At 49.3% G+C, this 22,782-nt stretch overlaps 1 protein-coding gene across 2 annotated transcripts in view; it reads right to left on the reverse strand.

Annotated features, from left to right (window-relative positions):
- Positions 1-2,552: 2,552 nt before the first annotated feature.
- Positions 2,553-22,782, reverse strand: part of LOC143367805 (T-box transcription factor TBX20) — a 43,214-nt gene continuing 22,984 nt past the window's right edge. For both annotated transcript variants that reach the window (XM_076809980.1, XM_076809981.1), the window contains exons 4-6: positions 16,822-16,989; positions 16,581-16,657; positions 2,553-4,012 (exon numbers count right to left, since the gene is read on the reverse strand). In XM_076809980.1, coding sequence (XP_076666095.1) covers positions 3,565-4,012; positions 16,581-16,657; positions 16,822-16,989 — 693 coding nt within the window. In that variant the 3' untranslated portion in view covers positions 2,553-3,564. The remainder of the gene's footprint in view (positions 4,013-16,580; positions 16,658-16,821; positions 16,990-22,782) is intronic.

Genomic DNA, 22,782 nt, shown 5'->3' on the forward strand with positions numbered 1-22,782 from the left:
CCGCGTTATACCGTCACGGCCAACCCTCTTCTTTTTCCTCCGACCCTTCTTCAGCGACGCGGCCGTTCCTCTCTCCTAGACGTCGCCTCGCCTCGCGTCGTTTCGAATTTTCTCTTTTCCATTCGCGACGCTCCACCAGCTACCGACCCTTGCTCCAATTGCCTCTGCCCTCTGCCGAACCAGGCGCGTCCGGCTTGCGCAAGCTGAGCCTCGCGACTCGAGACATTCATCCACCGCGTACCTACCTACGTGTTCACTTTTTTTTTTTTTTTCTTGCGAGGCATTCTTTGCCGCAACGACGGTTCTTTATGAACGTTTTAAGGCAACGTTCCGCGAACGAACAATTATGGACGATCCGGGATCGTCCAGTTTTTCCCGGCGCGCTTGGGCCGCCAAAAAGGGAAGATTCCGCAGCCGGTCCGACGATTGGCTGACGGCCACGAGCACCGACTCCACCTTCCTCGTAAAGTGCTTCTTAATGGTACATTAACCTTTGCCACCGCTCCGAAGAGCTCGTTCAATTGCAATTAAGGTATCGATCGTAACTTCACCGGACTGGTTCAAGTTGGGAACCGCGCACCGGAGGGTGGAACTTTAACCTTCGCAGATACTACTCGCGTTTCCAGCGGCCGAGAAAATCGCGGAAACGAAGGGAGAACCCGGGGGGGGGGGGAGGGGAAAGTTGAGCGGGCTTCGTTGGAGTAAATTAAAGATTCGAAGATCCGTGGCAGAATTACGAATGAAGGACATCTGTCACTGGATTTCATTAAAATCCTTCCGCGTGCCGCGACATCCTCGGGCTGGTCCTCGGCCCGGCTGCCTATCCGCCTGGCTGGATTCGTGCACCCGTGACTCATTCATTATTCATTCGTCCAATTCATCACAGCAGGCCGCGCCACGCCGCGCCGCGCCACGAACGGGCCAATTTCGATCCGGAGGCGAAAGATCGTCTCCCAGTTGCGTTCACTTGCGCTGCTTCGGCCAAGTATTTGAAAGCTAGTAATTAGAATGCAGTAGAATACGAGTAATCTTCGTAGCTGCGCAAATGATTCCGGCGGCGGTGAAGCTTTCGGTGGTCATCTTTTTGGCTGTCAGCGAATTCGGGACGGCGCGAGGGAGTGAGATAACGATTCTGCTCGACGAGATCGGATCTATGACGTGGTAAGGCGTATTAACGCGTTGCAAGTACGCGGGACGGAGGCGAAGTTGGTTGACGAGCAGCCGCGATAGCGGGGTTGGCGGGTACGGTGGTGGTGGTGATGCCAGTGGCGGGTGGAGCGTCTTCCCCGAGAGCCTCGTAAAATGGAAATCAATTACATCTACGCTTAACCACTTAAACTGGTTTCGCCACGGTCCTAAAGCCGTTTACTCGTTGCGTGGGGATGAGCAACGCGTATGGTCGGTACACGAAGGGAGCCGCGCGGCTCCGGCGACCGAACGAGGGTTCTTTCCCTTCGGAGGGACAAGGAGCAGGATAAACGGCCACGTAGAGAGCAGCCGGTGAGCACACTGAGCACCGCTAGAGGCTCCATCTCCTCTCCCTTCTCCTGCTCCTCCTCCTCCTTCTTCTTCTGCTTCTTCTACTTCTTCTGCTTCTTTCTCTCTGCCACCACCACCTCCACCTCCTCCTCGGTTTGCGGCGAGCCGCAGATCATTCGTATCAACATAATTACAAGCTCGGGAGCCGCCTCTCTGTTTCTCTCACCTCGCTCCACCCATCACGACGTAACACACGATCGCTTTCGCGCCCCGGTGAAACCTTCCTCCTCCTCCTTCTCCTTCCCTTCGTCCTCTCCTTCCTTTCTCTTCCTTCTTATCTTCCTGCTTGGACGCGTTGATTCCGAAGCGGCCGGATACACGATACACTCCGTGTCCTCCGACGATCTCGATCCCGCGATACTACGAATTTATCGGATACTCGTTCAATTATACGGAAGACCGAAACTCACGTTCCCACGGACACCGCTTGCAGCGTTCTTTTTCCTTTCTTTTTCTCCTCCTCGCGAAAATCTTTCGAGCAGAAATGTAGTTGTACCTCGGCGTTCGAAGGAGGCCCATCGATGCCTGCAGTTCCGAGCAGCGCTCATAGCGACGGATGCGCGACACACGAGCGCTCTAAGCAGGGACCCGCTTCTGCGTATGGTCGAGAAGCGTTGGTCGCCGAACGACCCGGCCTTCGAGCGGCTGCCTCTAAAAATAATTGCTCGTTGACAGGCCGTGAAATGAATTTATTTAATTTCAGATTGCTGTAACGGAATTACACGGCAGTTGGAGGTGCGATGAAGCCTGGCCGGCGTGACGAGCCACTCGATGAGCAGAGGCCGTCGCGCCGCCTCGGGAAACGGCGGAGAAACGGAAGAGAAACGGAAGAGAAACGGGAGAGACGTGGATCGGGCTCGAAGCAGGTTTCCTCCGATACTCCGGGGCCCTACCTATCTTTAGCGGACGTTTCAGTCGTTAGTCCGTGGCCTCCGAAATCTTCGTTCTTTTCATAGCCACCCCCCGCGGGGACTCCGAGATCCTGGATAACGAGAAAGACAAAGAAGTGCGCGTTAATGAAAATTCGTTTATTTCTATCCGTGCTACATCGAGGATACGGCATTAACGCTACTCGCTACCATAAAAGATTTTATGTACAAATTCCACCGTCTCGAGGAAAGACGCGTTAATACTATCGTGGTATATGTTACAGCTACGGTCGAATATCTCTTCACCTTTCTCACGCAGCTCCCTCTTTTTCTCCTCGCGCTTCTGGAACATATATATTACATATTCGCCTGGAGTCGATTCGCGCCGCTACGGCGACTCGGCCAATCTAATTCGCGCGAGCCTCGCTTTTCTCTTCTATGTACAGATATCTGGAGCTCGGGAAGCAAGCGGTTTTCTCTCCGCTCTGAAACGTTTCGATTTCGCGCTGCATACCTGGCAACCCTCTTCCTTCCCGAGTCCCAAGGCGGAGAGGTCTACGGTTACATTACGCGGACACAGAGAGCGAACAAAGTACGGGCCATTTCCCTAAGACTAACTTAAGTAAAGACTCGACACGGAGCGGCGAGAATTTCGAGGGGGTTCCTTCCCTCCGCGAGCCGAGAGCGAAGCGCCTGGCGTGTCGAGCCGTGACGAGGAGCGTCGCGCGTCGGCGTCGACGAATTCGGAGCGCGCCGATGCGGTGCGAGCGGACCGAATTCTTCGCCACACAAGAAGGACGACATAACACGACACCTATCGCCGAGCCTATATCCGCTGATTTGCTCGGCGGTCTGTACACGTTAACAAGCTCCGACTCTAGCCGCAATTACTCGCGCAGAGCGACGCCTACGTAAACGTCTATCCGGTCTTCTATCGGCGGAGCCGAGCACTCCTCGGTCTGTTGTTCGTTCGAACGAAACCTTGCACCGCGTTCTTCTTTGGCTGGATCGCACACGTTCCTCTGCTTGCTGTCGGATACCCTTGGAGAAGACAGGCGACGGGGGCTCGTCGTTCTTCTCCTCGCAGCTGTTTCGAGCGAGAAGTAAGGGCTGCGACACCTCGTTGCTATCAACGGTGAACGGTCGAGGAGGAGCGCTAATTGGGGGTGGCAGGGCGAGCCCTGAGCGGCGGAGGTGTGCTCGCCGGGGGAGGATACGGGGTGTACCTGAGGGAGTGAGCGGTGGCTGTGGGGGGTGAGGATCTTCGAGAGATCATCGCGACGGGGGTCGGCTGCCAGGGCCAGGGCAGAGCAGCGGGATAGGGAAAAGGTGCGGTGGCCGCAATCGCTGGATACGGGGACGTGGAGCCCGTGGCGGATCTGGCTCCGGGGTGCGTCTGCCCGACAGCCCCGTACAGCAGGGCAGTCGACGGCGTGATCCACGGGGGCAGCGCGTGCGGCGAATTCTCGTGCTGCGATTGCTGCTGCGACTGCTGCTGCTGAGCACCGAGCGCGGCTACCGACGACATCGCGAGGTGCTCGTACAGCCTGACCGGCGCCACGCCGCACCTCACCAGCTGCTGCTCCATCAGCTCCATCGGATCTCTGCAACAAGGGAACCAAAAAACGCTCCTTTTAGCTGCGCCAGCTAGGCAGAGGAAAAGCTTATTCGCAAGTAACGTGCCGCGAATTTCATCTAACTTCCATTCGATCGAGGCAAATTAATTGGCCTTTGGAACTGGTTTCTAACGAACCCGGCTGGAGCTACCTCCTAAGTAGCGACAGAGTTGCGACAGGAAAGCGGGTATCACGGAAAAGCAGACACTTAACTCGATAATAAGTAGGTACGTTCGAGATCGCATTAGGGTAGACCGGGGGCGGTAGTAACACTTTGACCTTGGAATACGCTTACGCAGAAACTATTACAGTTACAACAACAGTTTTTTTTTACGAGAATGTTACTTATCTGACATTATTTGAGCCACAACAGTTTCGCTGTATGTCAAGTAATATTACGGTTATTAATAAAAAATGAGAAGCGGAGCGAGTGTTACAACCGTCCCTGACCCCGTGTCGGTTGTAACGCTGCATGGAGTCGATAGTAGCACAAATTTAACTTTACAAAATTAAAATATTTATTCACTTTAATTATAATAATAAATGAAAAAAGTAAAATTTATAAGAACTTATGTAGGGGAGACCGGGGCTGAAAGTTCCGGGGGTAAGTTGTTCCGACGGTTCTATCTTCAAGATGAAAAGAGCGTTTTACTTTAAATTATTTTTTCCGCGTGAGTTGATCACGCCACTCTGTCGCACGTTTTAATAGCGTACCGCGACAGCGATTCGCGTGGTTGTAAGCAAGAACCTATTAGTCGCGCATCAGATAAATAAATATTTTTCTATTATTATTTTTTGGTCTATTTCGATTATTTAACGTCGATATTACTGACTGATTCGTTCGTATGGATCAAATGACATTTAAGAACATGGTGTAATAGTGTTTATCGTTTCAATATATAAAATAACAGAATAGTCTCTCAAATTGTAAAATGTGTCGATAGGGGCTAGTTGTTACCGCAAATGTATAACTTGTTCCTGCTGTGCTTTAAGGTGCGAACGTATGAATGAAAAGCGGAAATGGGCAGGATTTCCATCGAAATAAATGCATAAAGATAAAAACTGTCGCTAGAGAATTCAGCATCTGCCACTTGACTCTATCGAGAGTTATTAAAAAACTACAATCTGGACAGGAAACCACTGTAGGCTACAAGTACAAATCTCACTAACAAGGAGAGTATTTTAAGTGTCCGCCTCCGATCATTTTGATTTTTGGATATGTTATAGAGGGCCGAAAAATAAGAAATACGTGTTTTTTTATTTATCCCCGTTTTCACCCCTCAAATATGAAAACGGGGAAAAATAAAAAAACACGTATTTCTTATTTTTCGGTCCTCTATAATATATCCAAAAATCGGACACCTAAAATACTCTCCTTGTAAGTAGGTACCCACAAACAGTTGAATGTAAGACTCCACAGAGACGCACTCGTCCCGGTGATTAATCGATCCACGCTATCGGCATTAAGTGGCATTTAAGGGAGAATGAATGGAAGAGATCTTGGTTGCGGATAAACCGTAGGGGGGGGGGGGGTAAAGGGTGGATGAAAGAAGGGACGCGCGCGTCCGCGGTTAATTAAGACGGCGTTTTCTCTTCGCGGTCCGCGGAGTAGTCGGTCCCGGAATAGCGCGATGGATGATTTGGTGCATTAGACGCGCGTTTAATTAGCGTTAATTACGAACGATTGTGCGCTGGAGAGGATCGCTCGCTGACATTGGCAGGGACGTTAACGAGCGAATTATTGGACGGTGGTGGATGAAAACGAGTGGCGGCGCGGCACGGCACATCCGCTCCGTGGCGTTCGCAAGATATTCCCGTGATAATTATTGGTCGGTATCACTGAGAAGCGGCGCGGTGGGGCGCGCGCCTTGCACCGTCATTTCCTACTTTCGTGATTACGTGCGGGAGTGGTACGCAAACACGCTGCGATTATCGCCGAGACTATCTCGATCATTAAGACTTCATTATGACCGCGAACGATGACGGGCCGGGGACGTTCCCCCAGCCGCGCTACTCTCAACCCTTTCGATCCTAAGGTCGAGCGAGCTTTCGAAATAGGAGCTTCTCTGTTGGACGCGACGAGGAGGCTCGATCCCACCGGCGTCGCCCGCTCCCTCCCGAGAAGACGATCCTCCACGCTCGACACGCAGTTCGGTAGTCTCTGGCAAGTGAAGTGGTCGAAAGAAAACCTGACACCGGCGGCTCCTCGGATAATTCCACCGCGGTCTGGCCGACCATGATACCTCCTATTGATCATCCCGGTTCCTCGAAACCCCGAGAAACCCCCCTCCCCCCGAACCAGTGTGTCCAGAGAGATTCTCTTTCACGGTCGCCACTCGACGCCCGCTTCGGGGCAATCGTCTCGGAGGAGGCGCCGCGAGACGATTCTTCCTCTGCACGCTTCTCCTCCAGCATTTAACTGGCGCGCTAATCCCGACAGGACCGCCGCGAGAAAGCTGACCTTTCGCTAGCGAGAACGGCTCGCCAGTCGCTCGAGGGGTCGTAAAGTCGTCGGTTGCGCGAACGCGAGGCCAGGCCGTGCCTATGGAAATCGAGACGACAGGCTTAAAGGGCGCGATTCGAGAAAACAATGGGGGAAGGGGCGCAGGAAATCGGGGGCAGGTTGGCGGAGGGGAGCCAAGAAACGGCGAAGAAAGGAAAAGAGGCGAAAGAGAAGAAAGCGTCGAGGAGTAAAAAGTGAAAGAGGAACAATGGGTCCCAGTGTGCAGTTCGCGCGTCTCGGTTACCAGCCGGCCGTACGCCGTGCCGCTTAGCCGCGTAACGCGACACCGAAGGGCGTAAAGCGTAGAGCGTGCAGGGAAGCTAGAAGAGAACCTAGCGGAAGCGTGAATTCTGGACCTCCGCGACGGAAGAGCAAAGAGTGGTGGGAGCGAGGAAGGGAACGCGAAGGACGTCCGAGGAGATAAATGTCCAGCTAGTGTGTGGGTTAATTGGCGGACGTCGGCTCGGTATTGCTACGAGTTCCAATCGAAAATATCAATTACACGATTTCTACCCGACGCGACCGAGCCGCGCGGCTCACTTTCGTGGCATGCTCGGTAAGGTAGGAGCAGAGGAAAAAGCGAAGAACGAAAGGAAAGGGAGGCAGGAAGAGCTCGAGAGCGAAGGGCCCGAAGAAACGAGCCCTGGCTCAAAGAGCCGAGGGATTAGGGGGGCAGGGAGGCCTGGGGCTAATCGCCGTCCGCTCCAACGTGCCGGACCACACACCGCCGCGCCGCGTCTACGGCCATTCCTCTTTTCGCGCTTCTGAAATATCGCTGTCCAAACGCTCGAACTCTATTAGCGGACGCGTTCCGCGTACCCGTGTCGATTTCGGTTTGGATGGATCGATCGAGCATACCTGTCCGTGGAATCTTTGGTTTGTCGGAAGCACCTGCCGCTGTTGCGAGCAAAGGGCAAGCAGATATTCGATGAAAGGGGAGGAGAGGACGAGCTCTCGCGTGAAAATTGCTGGATCGTAAAGCGAGAATGAATCGAAGAAACGGAGTTACGCGATTCGGAGGCGGAGCGGAGGTAAGCGAGAAGCCGAGGAACAAAGCGGACGGAGGCGCTCCGCGCGTTGCACCTGTAGGTATAAGCAAAACGGAAATGACGCAGCACACAGAGTCTCTATGCATTAACCCTGGCTGCAATTCACGACGCGCCGCGGCCTGCCGGCCTTGAATTATATCCTTAATGTTTTCATAAAGCTTCCTTATGTACAGACAATAAAAGCCCTAATTACAGTGGCCGGACGGGACGGGAGAGCCGTAGCCGGCCCGAGGCAGCCGCGCGCCTATTACTATTCGCGCTATGCCGGCCCTCCCGTGATCGTTACACCGGCCAATAAATATTCCTTGTCGATCCGACGAGTCGAGTCTGCGCGTTTTCCCAGTAATGGCGCGGTTACGCTCCAAACGTTCTAATTAGAGGCAACCGCCGTTACTCGTCCAACCGTTCACGACGTTCTCTCGACGTTCACGACGTTCACGGGCAAATGACCCACCAAACATTCCGATATCGCTCTCCTCCCAGTTCCGTCTTTCTTTCGATCCGATTCCGCCCTGATCCTCGTCGTTCCAAACAACGACAGAGAGGGTAGGAGACCGGGGCTAGTTGACTGACGAGGTTAGTTGAGTAATTCCATTTAATTGTTGTATTATGTTATAAATTATGCTGCGATTCGCGATATTGAAGCATATGACTGACCAGCTTGCCATTTAATGTGGCACCGTGATAAAAGCTCGCGGGTTCTATCGGTGAGAATGAAAAATATAAAAAGGTCGGCGGGAAGTAAATATTTCTGTTTCGACTGTTTATGAATTTTTGTCCACTGAGTATTGCTTGATGTTTTTTCGTGAATATTTTGTGGAAACGCGATAGATTGACTATAGTTTAGGGTATTTTATTGTAGCCGGTGCGTGGAGGTTTTGTACGTACCACCCTTAACGCGTTGACAGTGTAGGACGAAGAATGGGAATACCACTAAAAATTGCACTTTTTATCCTCAAGATGCAGTCGAGGCAAAGAGTTTAGCTGCTCGAATCTACTTCCCCCACTACGAATCTGTCCAAACTCACCCCTAACAGTTTTACAACCTATCCTCCCTTCGAACTCTCAGACCTTCCAAATAGACGATAACAAACAAGTAGAAAATAATTACAGTATCTAACACCATGATACTTAATAAAAAAAATAACAGTGTGAAGGAGTGAAAAAAATAAAAAAAATTGTTGGTCGTAGGATATATATGTACGCATTTCGTATACTATATTGAAGGAATTGGCTGCGTAGGGGAGAGTCGTGCAGTACCGACCAAAGCTAGTTCACGCTTCTTCGACCAGATATTAGTTAAAAGTTTTTTTTAAAGCTAATATTTTGTTTCTCATGCGAGTAAATGACTTTGTTCTATTATGTATACTATCTCTAGTCTGTTAAGTTTACTAAAACGCCCTAGTTTTGCAATATTTTTTGTACATAATATATCATGATCTAAAATGTTTCCCCGTGTTTGTCGCACAGTACCGACCATCCAACTACCGTGCAGTACTGTCAACCAGTAGAGACCAAATTTTTCTTATCTGTAAGTTCAATCTGTTAGCAACTCAGATTAATTTATAAGATGTTCATTTAGCCTTTTTTCTACCTTGCCCCGCAGAAAGCCTGTAGGGTAGATGCACCATTTGTGGCCACTTTAAGGTATCGCACCAGTTTTGGCCACTGCTTAAAAAATATAATATTTTCCCGTGTAAGGAATAAATGTAACCTTATATTTCCGACGGTATACTAAACAAAATATTTATCATGTGAAATTCTCCACATAATAATGATCCTAATGAAATTTGTAAACTCGGTGCGCAACAAGTCAAGAAAATACCAATGGTCTATTCATAAAAATTAGAAATATAAAAAATTAGTCATCTAGCCCCGGTCTCACCTACCTACCTACGTGCACGTACGCAGCGCACTCTCGTGCAAGTAGGTGCGCAGCGAGTCCTTCTCAGCGGCGATTTCGCTCGCGTGTCTGCACTTTTTCTTACGTAATTCCCCTCGTTCCTCGAGATGCTGAAGAAGCTCGATACGGTCGAGAGCGATGTCTTTGCGTGGTCTCGCGTTCCGACTTGGCGAACCAGCGGAACGACTCGTCCGCTACGAGCACGGATCTCGGCATAGTCAGTTCCGTTGTTTCTCACGCGAGGCTTGTTTGCGAAACGCGCTCGTCGTCGTCCCATTCAAATCGGAGCACGCGAAAATTGCCACCGCCTTCCGAGAGGCTCCTTGGGCGCGCCGGAAAGAGATTTTCCAGGAGGGGAGAGCGTGCTTTCGGAGCCGCGTAAGCGTTAAGACGTAAGAGGCATCGACGTAGCGGAGGTCGCGATATTAGCGCGGAGGGGATTCCATCGAACGGGGAGCCTGTTATTCTCCGCCTACCCCGAGGCTGACACAGGGCATTAGGTAAGTGGTAGATAATAATAGGTTACACCCCACTGATGGCCGAAGGTAGTTCATCGAGCGATGCGGCTTCGTTCGACTCTCGTCGGTTTCGCTCGCACGCATCCTGCAAACGAAAACGATCGAACAGACGAGGCAGCGTGAAAGATCGATCGATCGTGTCTTATCGACCGACGCTGCCAGCGCGATCCGCCAACGCCGACAAGTGCGACCGAGAATATTTATACCTTCCAACGTTTTCCTATTCTAAGCTTTTTCGCAGCTGGGCACAATGAACTTTTCTTTAAATCCGAATCCAGCGCAGAATGGAAGGAACGACGGGAAAGCGAGAGAGAATGCAACGAAAGGGGAGAAGCACGTAGAACGCGGACGGGAAGAAAAGGAAAGAATCGCAAATGAGAAACGAGCGAGCGATCGCACTGAAATACGGGTAAGAAGATTCGAGAGAAAGAAGCGCGCGGCAGTGCGAATGAAGAACGGGATAAAGAAAGAACGAAAGAAAGAAAGAAAGGAGGAGAGAAAGAGCGAGTGTAACAGTGAAGAAATTAATAGCCATAAAATATGAATAGAAATTAGCAGGTTCGGGGTGGCGTGACGCGTTTGCTCGCTCATTTCCTTTCGGCGCGTTGAAAAACAACAAAACAACGCAAAATACGGTCGAGCCTGTAATTTACCCGGCTGCCGCCGAGCCGTCCGACGCGCGATCGAGCCAGCTCTCTTCGCGCGTGTGTGTACATGCCAGAGGGGCACACACGCGCATCGGGCCTCTATTACGTGGAAGCCGCGTAGGGCGAGTAGCTCGCGAGTGTGCGCGATCTGCCGTGCCGCCCGCTTCGCAGCGGGTAGGTGAATACGCGCGAGCGCGAACGAGCGTGGCTGAGGCTGAGGCTGAGGCTGAGGCTCGGACGGAGCTAGCATCATCGTCGTCGCACGGTAGGTATGGAAGGTAATGATCCGGTAATGACCCTGACGCGTTCGAGATAGCCAGCCGATATATAGGTACGTAAGTGTAGCTACGTACGAGCGCCAGGCAAGATAGTACGCGACCAACGTTTCTTCACCACCCTTTATTCTCTGCCGGTCCCTCCCTCCGATTCTCTCGCTACCTCGCGCATTCTCCATGCCGCATCGGGTCTAAAGTCCCGATGATGCACGGCGGGACCTTTGTTTTTGCGTTTTAAACGGCGGTTATTAGCTCCGTAGCGTTCTTTGGACACCGAAGCTTCTCTCCCCCTTTCTCCGGGTCGTTCCATGCGAACTCGGACAGATTTCGGTGTAAGTTTTCGTAGATTGCTGAAATTTTAATTTGTTGTAGTCTTTAGTGATATTTAAACGTACCTCGAAGGATTTTTCGAAATTTTCAAAAATGCTGATTTTACAGCTGTTTCAAGTTCAGTGCTAACTTTTTTTCAATATATTATAGCTATGGAAGTAGTAAATGGGTGGATATGCGCTTTACGGTGCTTGTAGAGAAGACATTGAAGTTTTAAGAAAAAATTATTTCACTTTAAAAAAAAATTGAACCATTTTTGTGTAATTATTTTAAACAAATGCAGGTTTTTAACAGCGGGGGCGATTTTAAAAATCTGAAAAAGAAGAGTATAGTTCCATCTTTCCCCTTGATGGACAAATTTTCAAAAATATCGATATTTTAAAATAGGTCCCGCGGTGCTCGCAGCGGCCAAGCGGCTGTACCTGATATTCTTATACAGGATTCTCGAAAATGGTAAGTATTTGAAAAAAACTGAAGGAGGAAAACTCTTACTGTTTTTTATATCCAACGTAATACGGTATCTGAATTTTTGGTGTTCGCAATATTTTCCTTGAAACGAGGGTGACATTTAGTTCTTTAAATGGAATGCTACATAGGGTAAATGTCCCAATTACTGCCAGTGTCTGTATTACTGCCACTTCATTTATTTTACTTAATAAACACGCAATGTATAAAGAATAGTGTAAAAAAGAATTTATCATAAAATTGGGACTGTTCTTCTTATTATTATAGTACATTCTTTATATGTCTATTTTTTATACATTACGTTTTTTTTTTAAGTGAAATAAGTAAAGTGGCAGTAATAGAGACACTGACAGTAAATGGGACATCTACCCTATTTGATTACCCAATATGAAAGCGACTGTCAAGACAAATTGAAAGATAGAAACTCAATCTACTAGATAGATAGTTCAATATATTTACTTCAAATATATAGCATTCCATTTAAAAAACTGAAAGTCACCCTCGTTTCAAGGAAAATATTGCGATCGCCAAAATTTGAGATACCGTATTACGTTGGATATAAAAAACAGTAACAGTTTTCCTCCTTCAGTTTTTTTTCAAATACTTACCATTTTGGAGTACCGCACGGCCCGACCAGTCGAGCCGGTGCTGGGTGACGCAGCGTCAACTTTCGGCAATTTTTACAGGGCCAATTTTAAAATGTCTATATTTTTGAAAATTTGTCCACCAAGGGGAAGGATAGAACTATATTCTCCTTTTTCAAATTTTTAAAATCGCGCCCGATGTTAAAAACCTGCATTTGTTTAAAATAATTGCACACAAGTGGTTAAATTTTTTTTTTTTTAAACTGAAATAATTTTTTCTCAAAACTTCAATGTCTTCCCTATAAGCACCGTAAAGCTCATCTCCATCCGTTTACTACTTCCATAGCTACAATGTATTGAAAAAAAGGTAGCACTTAACTTCAAGCAGCTGTAAACTCGACATTTTTGAAAATTTCGAAAAATCCTTTGAGGTACGTTTAAATATCACTAAAGACTACGACACACTGAAATTTCAGCAATCTACGAAAACCTACTGCGAAATCTGTCCGAGTTCGCATGGAATGTCCCCTCTCCCTTCTTCCGTCCCACCGACCGTCTCTCTTCGGAGGAAGAGTCCCCAGCAATCTCTGTGTTGGTCGGTCCGTCCGGCGTGGCGCGGCGGTTTGGTAATGCGGTCGGCTAATGGGCCAGAGCGAAGGAGGACTTTGGGTATCGGTTAGAGCTGTCCGAGCAGTTGCCGGGCTTTGGATGCTGCTAGTTCTGCCGATGGACGCGAAACGGAGGAACGCTTCCTCGCTCGAGGATGCTCGAGAAACGAACGAGAGAGAGAGAGAGAGAGAGAGGAGAGGAGAGGAGAGGAGAGGAGTGCAAAGAGTTTGCGAGGGGATGAAGAGGATGAAGGAGGATGAAGGAGGTTGAAGGAGGATAAAGAAGGCCAGAGCGGCAGCGGTAATGACAGGCCGTCCGCTCTCGAAGCTAATATAGATGAATGCCCTGCCCTCCTTGCCCTCCGGAACCAACGCACCAGAGCAACCTGGAATCCCTCTCTTTTCCCTCTTCATCTTTCCCCCTTGTCCCTCTTCGCCGTAATCCCTCGCCCCTTATGACTTTCGGCGATCGACGACCAAACGTTTCGTCGATTTTCAAGCTTCCACGAGGAAGGTACTGCGATCGCGATAGCGATAGCAACGACGGTCACCGAACAACGCACCTCTTCCACGAATCGCCATTAATCCCCAGAACTCTCGCGGCAGTCTTCTCCAGAAACAGACGGCTCCCCTGTGATCGCGAGCAATTCCTACGCACCCAGAGGCGCATAGATGCCGCGCCAGTGTCGCGAAACGCGTATCCACCCTTTGCGATCGACAACGCTGGTACTTGAACGTTTCTCGAGGACGTCTATACGATCGACGGCGTTGAGGCAATTTCGAATTTCTCGCGGCAGCTGGCCATAAATTTGGACCGGCGCGAGATGAGCCGGAGCGAGAGGAGACGAGGCGTGGCGGGGCAAGCCGAGATGAGATGAGACGAGACGGGACGGAGCGCGCAGCCACGTTTTTATAAACGGTTCTTAAATTTTCGCAGTTACCGTAATATCTTTATAACAACGATTTCGGGGCTTTTTGCGGGCACGTATGCGAACGCGGACGTGATGATGGTCGGGGACGGAGAAAGGACGAGAGGGAAAGAGGAGGATAGTAGAGAGGATAAGAGGAAGGGGGGGGCGAGGATCGTTCGAGAGATAGAGAAAGGGCTAGGGGGTGAGGGTGAGAGAAGGAGAGAGGGGCAAAAGGGCCGGAGGGGCATCTATCTATCAGCGGCGGCGTGAAGTGGGCGGGAGCATGCGCCGTATTGCCCCGTACGGCCGCTCTCTCATTAACTCTGGACGCCGACAGAGCCGCATCCGTGCAGCCGAATACGACGACTGCTGTAACCGCCGTGCCGCGCCGCACCGCACCGCATCCCGCCTTCGCTTTCGCCTTTGCCTTCGCTCCCCTTCGTTCCTTCCTCTTCCTTCCGATACAGCGACGGAGGACATTCCCGGTAATTCGTTACTCGTCGATCGCTGCGAATCGTTTACTTACGGCCCAGTTAGCCTGCTAGAACCAACTCCGACCCAAGACTGCAAGACACGCTCTCGCTTTGCCGGAGAGCGTCGCGAGAGCTCTCGTCGTCCCGGTTGTCCTCGAAGCTGAAGCTTTAACGATAGTGGACGGGCCCGGCCGACGGAATGACGCGGCAAGATTTTTCGTGATCTCGGTTAGGCAGGTGCTGATTTGAGGAGGGTCGCGGTAGGCCAGGGCAGTGATTTCGGGATGATCGTCTTCTACAAACTGCCGTGTCATTAAAGTGGTCGATCGACGACCGTAACGTCGCGTCCATCTCTTAAGAGTCGAATTTACACTCGGCAAACAACGGTCACGACCTTCCCCGCTATCGGCCTGCTATCCACCCGAGAAACTAGCCTCTCCGTGGCCGTTCTCCGCCGGGACCCGTCAACGCGTCAACGCGTCTCACGTCCGTCCTTCGCTCGGTTCCTTCGGCTTGACGTTTTACGAGGAACGCTGAAAACTTCGGCCCGTCCCCTCCGATTCTCGGAAATGTATTCGGGATCGCGTCGAACGCATTAGTCGACGAAGGGACTTCCCGGTCGAGCCTCCTTCCCGACACGCCTCTGATTCGCGCGTGATTACCGCCGCGCTGGACCGAACACACTCGTCCCGAGGGAGCCGAAAGGATCGTCCGTCAGGTACCTATATCTCCTGGCTCGGACAGCACGCGAGACGAGAGCGTCTACTTTGCTCTCCGTTCTCGATCGCACTCGAACACCTTTCGCGCTGCCGTAACTCATCTTCGCGACGAAAGAGACATTGGAAGTCTCAAGTAGATAAGTAACGAGCTTTCAAATTAGACCGCGCCGCACTGGCGGCACTAAAATCTTTTAATTATTACTCCATTACGAGCGAACAAATTAGGCATTTAATCGCCTCGTTTGCACGATCCCCGAAGCAGGTGTCGCGCAGACGGCGGCGCGGGATTCCTCGACGAGGCGCGACGACGCGCCAGGGCGAAATATAAACATAGGTATACGTGCACAGGTACACGCCTGCGTACCTAAACGCGCTCGAGAGTTTGGCGTCTCGAGCAACGGAAGACGACTTCGTTGAGCGGTCGTTATCGACGCACCGACACACACGGGCACCTACGGGCCGTGCCATGCGGCGCCGATGCATTTGCATAAAACCTTGAGTCGCGATCGGAAGGAACGGCGGGATCGGGCGCTAGCGATTTAGTGGGCGTATTTGCACCGAAAGTAGCCACCGTTCGCGCTCGTTAATTGAAGCGAAACGGCCGGGTAATCGCTCCGCGAGAATTTTCTTGCCGCGTAATAGTCGCTTCGCGCGGTCGGTGCGCGTATCGATTACAAACCGCCTCGACAACTGTTGCTGCTGCACGCCGAAACGGTGTAGCTACAGAATGCTTTTCGGCATCGCCAGTAAGTAGGTAACCGAGTATAAGCGTGCACGGAGAATGAAGCGCGCGGCGAGGAAGGAAGGGATCGATGCGGCGCGCGATAGGTACACGCTGGGGCCTGGGAAGGCAAACGCCGCCAGAGAAATTGTAATTAATCGAGACCGATTATTTCTCGGCGAATATACTGACTGATAATGAGGTAGCGCCCATCTGCCAAGATTAATGGAAACGCTGCTTATTGGAACGTTACTTTGTCGCTGCTGACGGTAATCCTTTGACGAGGTGTGCGGTTGCGCTCGCGCGCTGCGGCCAGCGCGCACAGTGAAGGGTGAAGAAGAAAAAAAAAAAAGAATAAAAAATTCTCTCTGTCACGCGTGTATCCGCCCCGGTCATAAACGCAGAGGAGCGTACGCGAGCGAGCGAGCCAGCAGGTGCATCGTCATTCATGTAGATAGATGATCGCGGATAACTCTGGAATCGCCCGGCTGTGCGCACGCTTATTCAGGATCAAATGTGCCTCTCCTTCGACATTTAGCGTTGTATAAATTTCCACTTTTAACGAGATCTAAAAGATCGCGCGATAATTCGGCCGGCGCTATGATTAAGGTGCCGACGTTATAATGGCGCGTAATGATCGCTTCACTCGGCGGCACCGCACTCTCCGCGGCTTGCCGCTCGAAAGCTCCTCGGCCGCGGCTGGAAATATGCGCGAAACAAATCGATCTACCGCGGTGGATTGCCGACGAGAAAGCACCACGCGTCGAATGCGTTGCGGCTGGTGTGTACGCGCGCGTCGAGGCAGACGGGTACGTGTAGGTGCGCATGTACGTGCAGAGTTTCTACCTACCGATCGAAATCGGTGAGCCTGGACGAGTCTCGGAAACCTTTGGCGAACGGGTTGCTGTCGATCTTCAGCTTGGTTATCTGCAATATTATCGGCAAACGTCTAGGTAATCGCGTCGCGTTTGTAAGTACACTTGTAAGCCGGCAACTGGACTAATTCCGCCGGATAAGACGTATCTGCCGGGACCCGCTCGTCACGGAATTAGTCGAGTTTCCGGGGAAATTGCGAGCGCGATTTCACTCACCAGCTGATTCTGATAAGCGGTGACCGCGGTGAAAATAGCCTCGGGGAATATGAAGGTTTTGTGCTCTTCCTTCTGGAGGTCGGTTATGTGGAGATTGTTGTCGTCCGACTGTCGACAGCGGACCAAGTGTATCCTCGGCTGATATCGGTGCATCGAGTTCAGCACGATCTGAAAATAGAAAACGGGAATGCTTGAAGCCGGATACCGAGAGCTCCGATGATTTATAAAGTCTTGATTAAGGCCTCGAAAATAACTGCGAGCGTCGTATAAATCCTGTTCGCGTTTCGAACGTTAACAGGCGACGACGGGCAATAAGTTTCAACGAGCGTCCGGTCACTCGTTCGCGGGCGTGCACGCCGAGCTTCGCCAGTTATCATTAGATACTTATCTAGCAATCGATAACGCGACGAAAATAATGCCGCGATTTGTATCGCGTCCTGGGAGCGCCGCTTTCATTTCCCAATCGTTTTCGTCAGTTTTGCAACAGGTACACGGACGATTCGAGGTGTTTCCGAGGGAATAAATCAACCGAGGCTACGGTAACCGACGGGGAGTTTCGCCGTCCGAGCTTTGTAACGCGACCGAATTTCCGTCGCGGTACACCTACCTTGTAATTTAAAGTTTAAACGACGATTCCGTTATTTCCGCGCAGCGAAGTTTAACGTCGTATCAGGTATGCGTGCCAGGTGTGTATGTATATATATATATGCACACCTATAGTCGATAGAACGAAAGGAGAAGTCGCGTATCGATTTCCTGTCTAAAACAATGTGCTACGATGAAGCAAGTTTCTCGCGTAGGTATCGCGTAACGCGCACGTGTAAATACACTAGATGTAAATAAGTATCTGACTATTACGCGCGCCTTGCTGCCATTTCTCGGCACAATTGCGGATTTCGCACGAACCACCCGCCAGTTTTCACCGTGCACGCGGCGTTTTCGCGCGTCAACTTCTTCAGCTTGACAAACGTAGGAATAGTACAGCTACGCGGACGCGCGTGTACGTATGTACGCCGTCTTTCCCTACATCTCGCTTACCTAATCGATAGTTTCGCGGTCGTGAACCGAAACCCCAGCAGCTGTCGTACGCACGCACGCTTTTCCTCTGCCACGCTCCTTGTTTTCTCGTATTTCTCACGGAATCGCGGAACGTTATCGCCCGACGGACTTCTCAGGTATTTATGAGACAGGGAAAAGATCGTGGCGACGCGCGAGAGCCGTTGCGACCGCTGGACGAGCACAGGTGGCAAGGGACGAGTGCGTTGAGTGTCGGCCAGCAATTCGGAGGCGAGGAGCGAGTTGCAAAGCGAGCGTTAAGGGGAGGTTCCGGGGTAAAAGTTGACTTTTTTTTATTTCATTTTTCGAATGTTCTACCTTTTAGGAATACGTGTTTAAAAGGATTTATTGAAATACGTAAAGTTCCCGAAGTTATAGGCAGTTGAGTAGCGGCAAATGCATGGGTAACACCCGGCCACTCGGTGCCCACGTAAAACTTTAAACGCGTTTTTCTCGAAACAGTGTTCTCAAAACGGTGGGACCTGTATTTTCAAAAGTTATTATCCGATTCGACTGAAACTTTTTTTATTTTGAAGAATATACTTCTGGCTAGGGGGTACCAGAAAAAATACGAAAAATTGAAAATTTGTAATTTTCTAAGACGTTGAAAGGATGAAAACTATAGGGAAAAAGTGATTTCAAACTTCAAGTGTCGTCATTTTCTAAAAAAATGTTATTTTTGCAATTTGTTCTGGTTTCCCCCCTAGCCAGAACTATATTCTTCAAAATAAGAAAAGTTTCAGTTGAATCGGATAGTAACTTTTGGAGATACAGGTCCCACTGGTTTGGATCAATTTTTTGACGCCTTGACTTTAACGGCTCCCCAGTGCCGTCTGCAATGATTAATTATAAAACAAAAAATATATTTCTGTAGCCTAAGACATCCTTAATACAATGCAAAAAGACCCATTAAATTATGTATAGTAGTTTTCCTTTAATTAATTCCTAAATATCACCTATTTTTTAGGCTCTAGACTGGAAGGTTTGTATGTAAGGGTGTTTTCGGGAATTTATTGCAACCACACAACGCAAGTAAATCAATGTATTGCTTAGTATAGTTAATAATGCACATATCGAAGGGTAAGAAAATTTTTTTTTCAATCAAATTCATAAATCCGCTTCCTGTATACTCTTCGTCAAAACATGCGTTGCGGCAAAATCGTGCTTGTCGCGTTGACAGTGCCCAGGCCATATGGTTAATCCGAATTCAAAAAGGCGAAAATATTTAGAAAGTAAAAGCCTACGTCTATTACGTGACGATCAAAAAATATATAACATATAAATTCTAACAGAATTTTTTTAAAAACGAGGGTTCGAGAACTTTTTCGATCCCTGTTGAAAAATGTCATTCTGAGGAAAACGCGTTCAAAGTTCCGCGCGTCTCAGTCGCGCGCTTGAAACCGCTTCACGGAAAATGCTAGAATAAAGGACCCAATTACACCATCTTAAGCTATTTTACTTAAAACAACGAGTAAATAAACTATACTATATAATCTACAGTATAGATTATAGGTTGAATTACATAATTCTTTTTGCGCGTGACTTTACAACGTTTATTTATTCGTTACTTAAAGTAAAAAAGCTTAAGATGACAGTAATTGCTTAGGCGTCAGTAATTGGGTCCCTTATCCTATATTTCTGTCAATTTAGCGAATTTCTTCATAAAATTTGGAGAGAGCATTCTTGAAACGTGCGTCTTTAATGTGAAAAAGAAACAATCGATTTTTCCGATTTTCTACAGTGGTTCGCCCCCTTAAGGTCTCGTTCGCTCCACCGCGACCATTTCGGATCCGTCTAGGCTTCGTAACCGGGCACACGCGTGAAACCAACCGCGTGCTTCCGCACCTACGGACACGCTCACAATCAAGCCCGATGCCCACCTGATAAACCTGTCGCGAACGTATCCAATCGGATAACTTATTTCGTTGCCCCGTACAGCTTCGCGCCGTGAACCGAGGAAACCTGCAAACCTGCAAACCTACGATACTCTTTGTTGGAATGTGTACAACGATGGACTGTTTCCTGGAGTTGGAGTGTCAGGGACTTTGGGGACCCGGTGACTTGTGAGTTTTCCTTTGATTCGCTACAGGAGACCCAAAAGAGGGGAAAACGGTCTTCTCGACCCCTGCGCTTCTCAGTCCGAGAAAACCCTCCAAACGGTTAACTTGCATCGCGCTAAAGACTATTCTTTTTATTACTTTTAGTTTAAGTATTACGCAGTTCTTATTATTATTATACTGACGATCGACTGTGTAACTTTTATTTTCTTAAATAAATAAACATTATATTCTAACACTCTTTGCCGCGATACGCTCAGGAAACATTTGCCGGCGAATAATCCCTCCCCTCTGCGACCTCGGTAATAGGTGACACGATAACTTCATCCGAAAGAGGGAGCCTAAGAATTCGAGCAGGCGCGTCCAAAAGCGCTGCGCGCTCGTACGCGGCGGGACGGGATAACCGGTAAAAGAGACATCATATTTTTATCGGTCACGGTTGTATCGAAATGCAGGCGTTATCGGTCTTTTAGCGGTGTTATTAAGGCCGAGGATCGGTTGCGAAACTTACGGCGCACCGTGCGTACATCCTTGGTAAAGCGTTATTAAATGCGATTTTTATTAGCGACAAGATTATCGCTGGAAATATATCTCCGATATCTGCGGCCGGGATCGCGCGTTAACACGCAGCAAGACACTCTCCGACACGAATATACTACCGCGCCGTTGCAAAAAAGGAAAATTCTGCGTACGACCTGTCCGAATATTACGAGGGAAGGCGAGGAACGGCGGGGAGCGAGGGGGGGCGAGGTGAAACGCGTCGTTATCGCGTCGTTCGATAATTAACTAAACGTCTCAATTTTTTTTTTTTTTCGACCCCCGAGCACCGGCTGAGGCAGCGTCAGCCGCGATAAACGAACCGTGTGCATACCTATTGGCATTCTCTTGTTTCCGCTACGCAATCTGCTGTGCGAAAATTAAAGCAGTCTAATCGGGTCAGCTGTCACATGTAATTGGCAGTATTGGGAATTTCCACTGTTTGATAATCGATTTTGTAAAATTTAGCAGACTATTTAATGACAAAAAGATTACTGCACTGTTTCAACACTTTTGTGGCAACAGTCCTGTAACGCGATTCACCCGATTGCAGAGCTTACTTTAGTAGATGGCGCTCTCGCAGTATTTCCCAATACGCGCGCTTTTGTAGCGCGTGACTCTCAGCGACTCACAAGGGAGAGAATTAAAAAAATTCTGAAACTTTGTAAATATGTAGGGGATTTCCTCCGGATTACGACGCAATTTTTGTTTGCTGCCCAAATTCACTCGAAGGCGGTGAAATTAACCCCTGAAAATTCGTAAGATTTCAGATTTTGTGTTATAACTTGCGAACTGTAAAAGGTAGGGAAAAAGTTTCCAGACAAAAGTTACTTCTTTTAATTAGATCTACCATTTGGTAGAAAAATTATTTTACAGTTCACGAGTTACAACACAAAATAACCGGATCTTCAGGGGCCAACTGCACCCGCTTAGAGTGAATTTGGGCAGTAAACAAAAATTGCGTTATAATCGGGAGAAAATTCCCTACATATTCACAAAGTTTCAGAATTTTTTGAATTTCTGGGTTCGGGATGCTCGCTTGTCAGCGTTATTAAGTTGACTTAACTCGTGGCATTCTTGTCTCGCAATGCGATGATACCGCACTGATATACAGTGACTCGCATTAATAATCGCGAAAATTCCCGAAATCAGCGATTCTCGACCTTATTCCGCGATCTTTAAACGATTGTAGCTCGGAGCAACGTTAACCGATTTTTATGAAATTTTAGGCGCGTGTACAACTTACTGCAATCTACAAACGTTTTTTTTTGTTTGAATTTTCATTACAAGCTCGCAAAAAAAGTTTAAAAATCGACCTTTACTATTCTTTTCGCTATTCCAACCAAATACCTTTTTTTTCAAATCGACCAAATACGTCATTTAGAAAACTAATCCTTCTAGCTTCTGAAAAAAACTCAAGTTGTTTGGACCAATTCTAAAAAAGTTCTGCGATTTTAAAAAGTGTCCGAATATTAATGCGAGCCACTGTATCATTCGCACGATCGCTGACGATCTTCCACCCCTTCCAGGGGTGATTCTAGCGTTTGGACGTTTCCAAGATTCGCGGTACTGCGTTACATAGTACACTGGGGCCTACGGTGTTCCCGTAAATCGAAATTATCGCGGTAAATGGCGGTCGAACCGCCTGCGCAGTGAAGAAATCGAAGCCAGTACCCGCTCTCTCATCGTCGCGTCGGCGTCGGACGCACGCAATTTGCATCCAGCGATTTATCAAACAACGCGGCGTCTATGTAATACACGTTGATAGCAGTATTACACGCGCGATTTATAGTCGTTTTTCTCGTGGCATCGGCTCTCGGGCCGCGATCGCAGCGAACGACCGATAGCCCTCGATCGAACGGTCCCGGCTCGCGGCTGGTCCCGATGGGAATGTCCCCGGGAACGTTTTGTTACTTAATCGGGCAACACCGGCCGCCTGGCCGACTAGCTCGCTCGTCCGTCGTAATTTATTTTTATAACACGAGATTATACCGTGAAATTAATATCCGACGCCGCGCGGCAGCACACCCGTGCCCTCTTCCTTCGTGGCGCTCGTTTACGGGAATATTTACTGTTACTGTTATCGATATATTCTCACGGCCCGAATTATGATCGCTCGCGGTGTCCCCGCGCGTTTCCGATCGTTTTCACCCGCGGCTCTCGTTCATTTCTGCAACACCGTCGGGCAACTGTTGGAGCGGAGCAGGCAATCCTCAGCGTTCTCTCGCGTTGAAGCTATCCAGAACGTGGGCGAGAAACGCGAAGAAGATCGTAAAAGAATTGCAGGGGTAATAGCTGATCGGTCCGAGGC

Source organism: Andrena cerasifolii, chromosome 4 (assembly GCF_050908995.1).
Source record: "Andrena cerasifolii isolate SP2316 chromosome 4, iyAndCera1_principal, whole genome shotgun sequence".
Taxonomy (NCBI): Eukaryota; Metazoa; Arthropoda; class Insecta; order Hymenoptera; family Andrenidae; genus Andrena; species Andrena cerasifolii.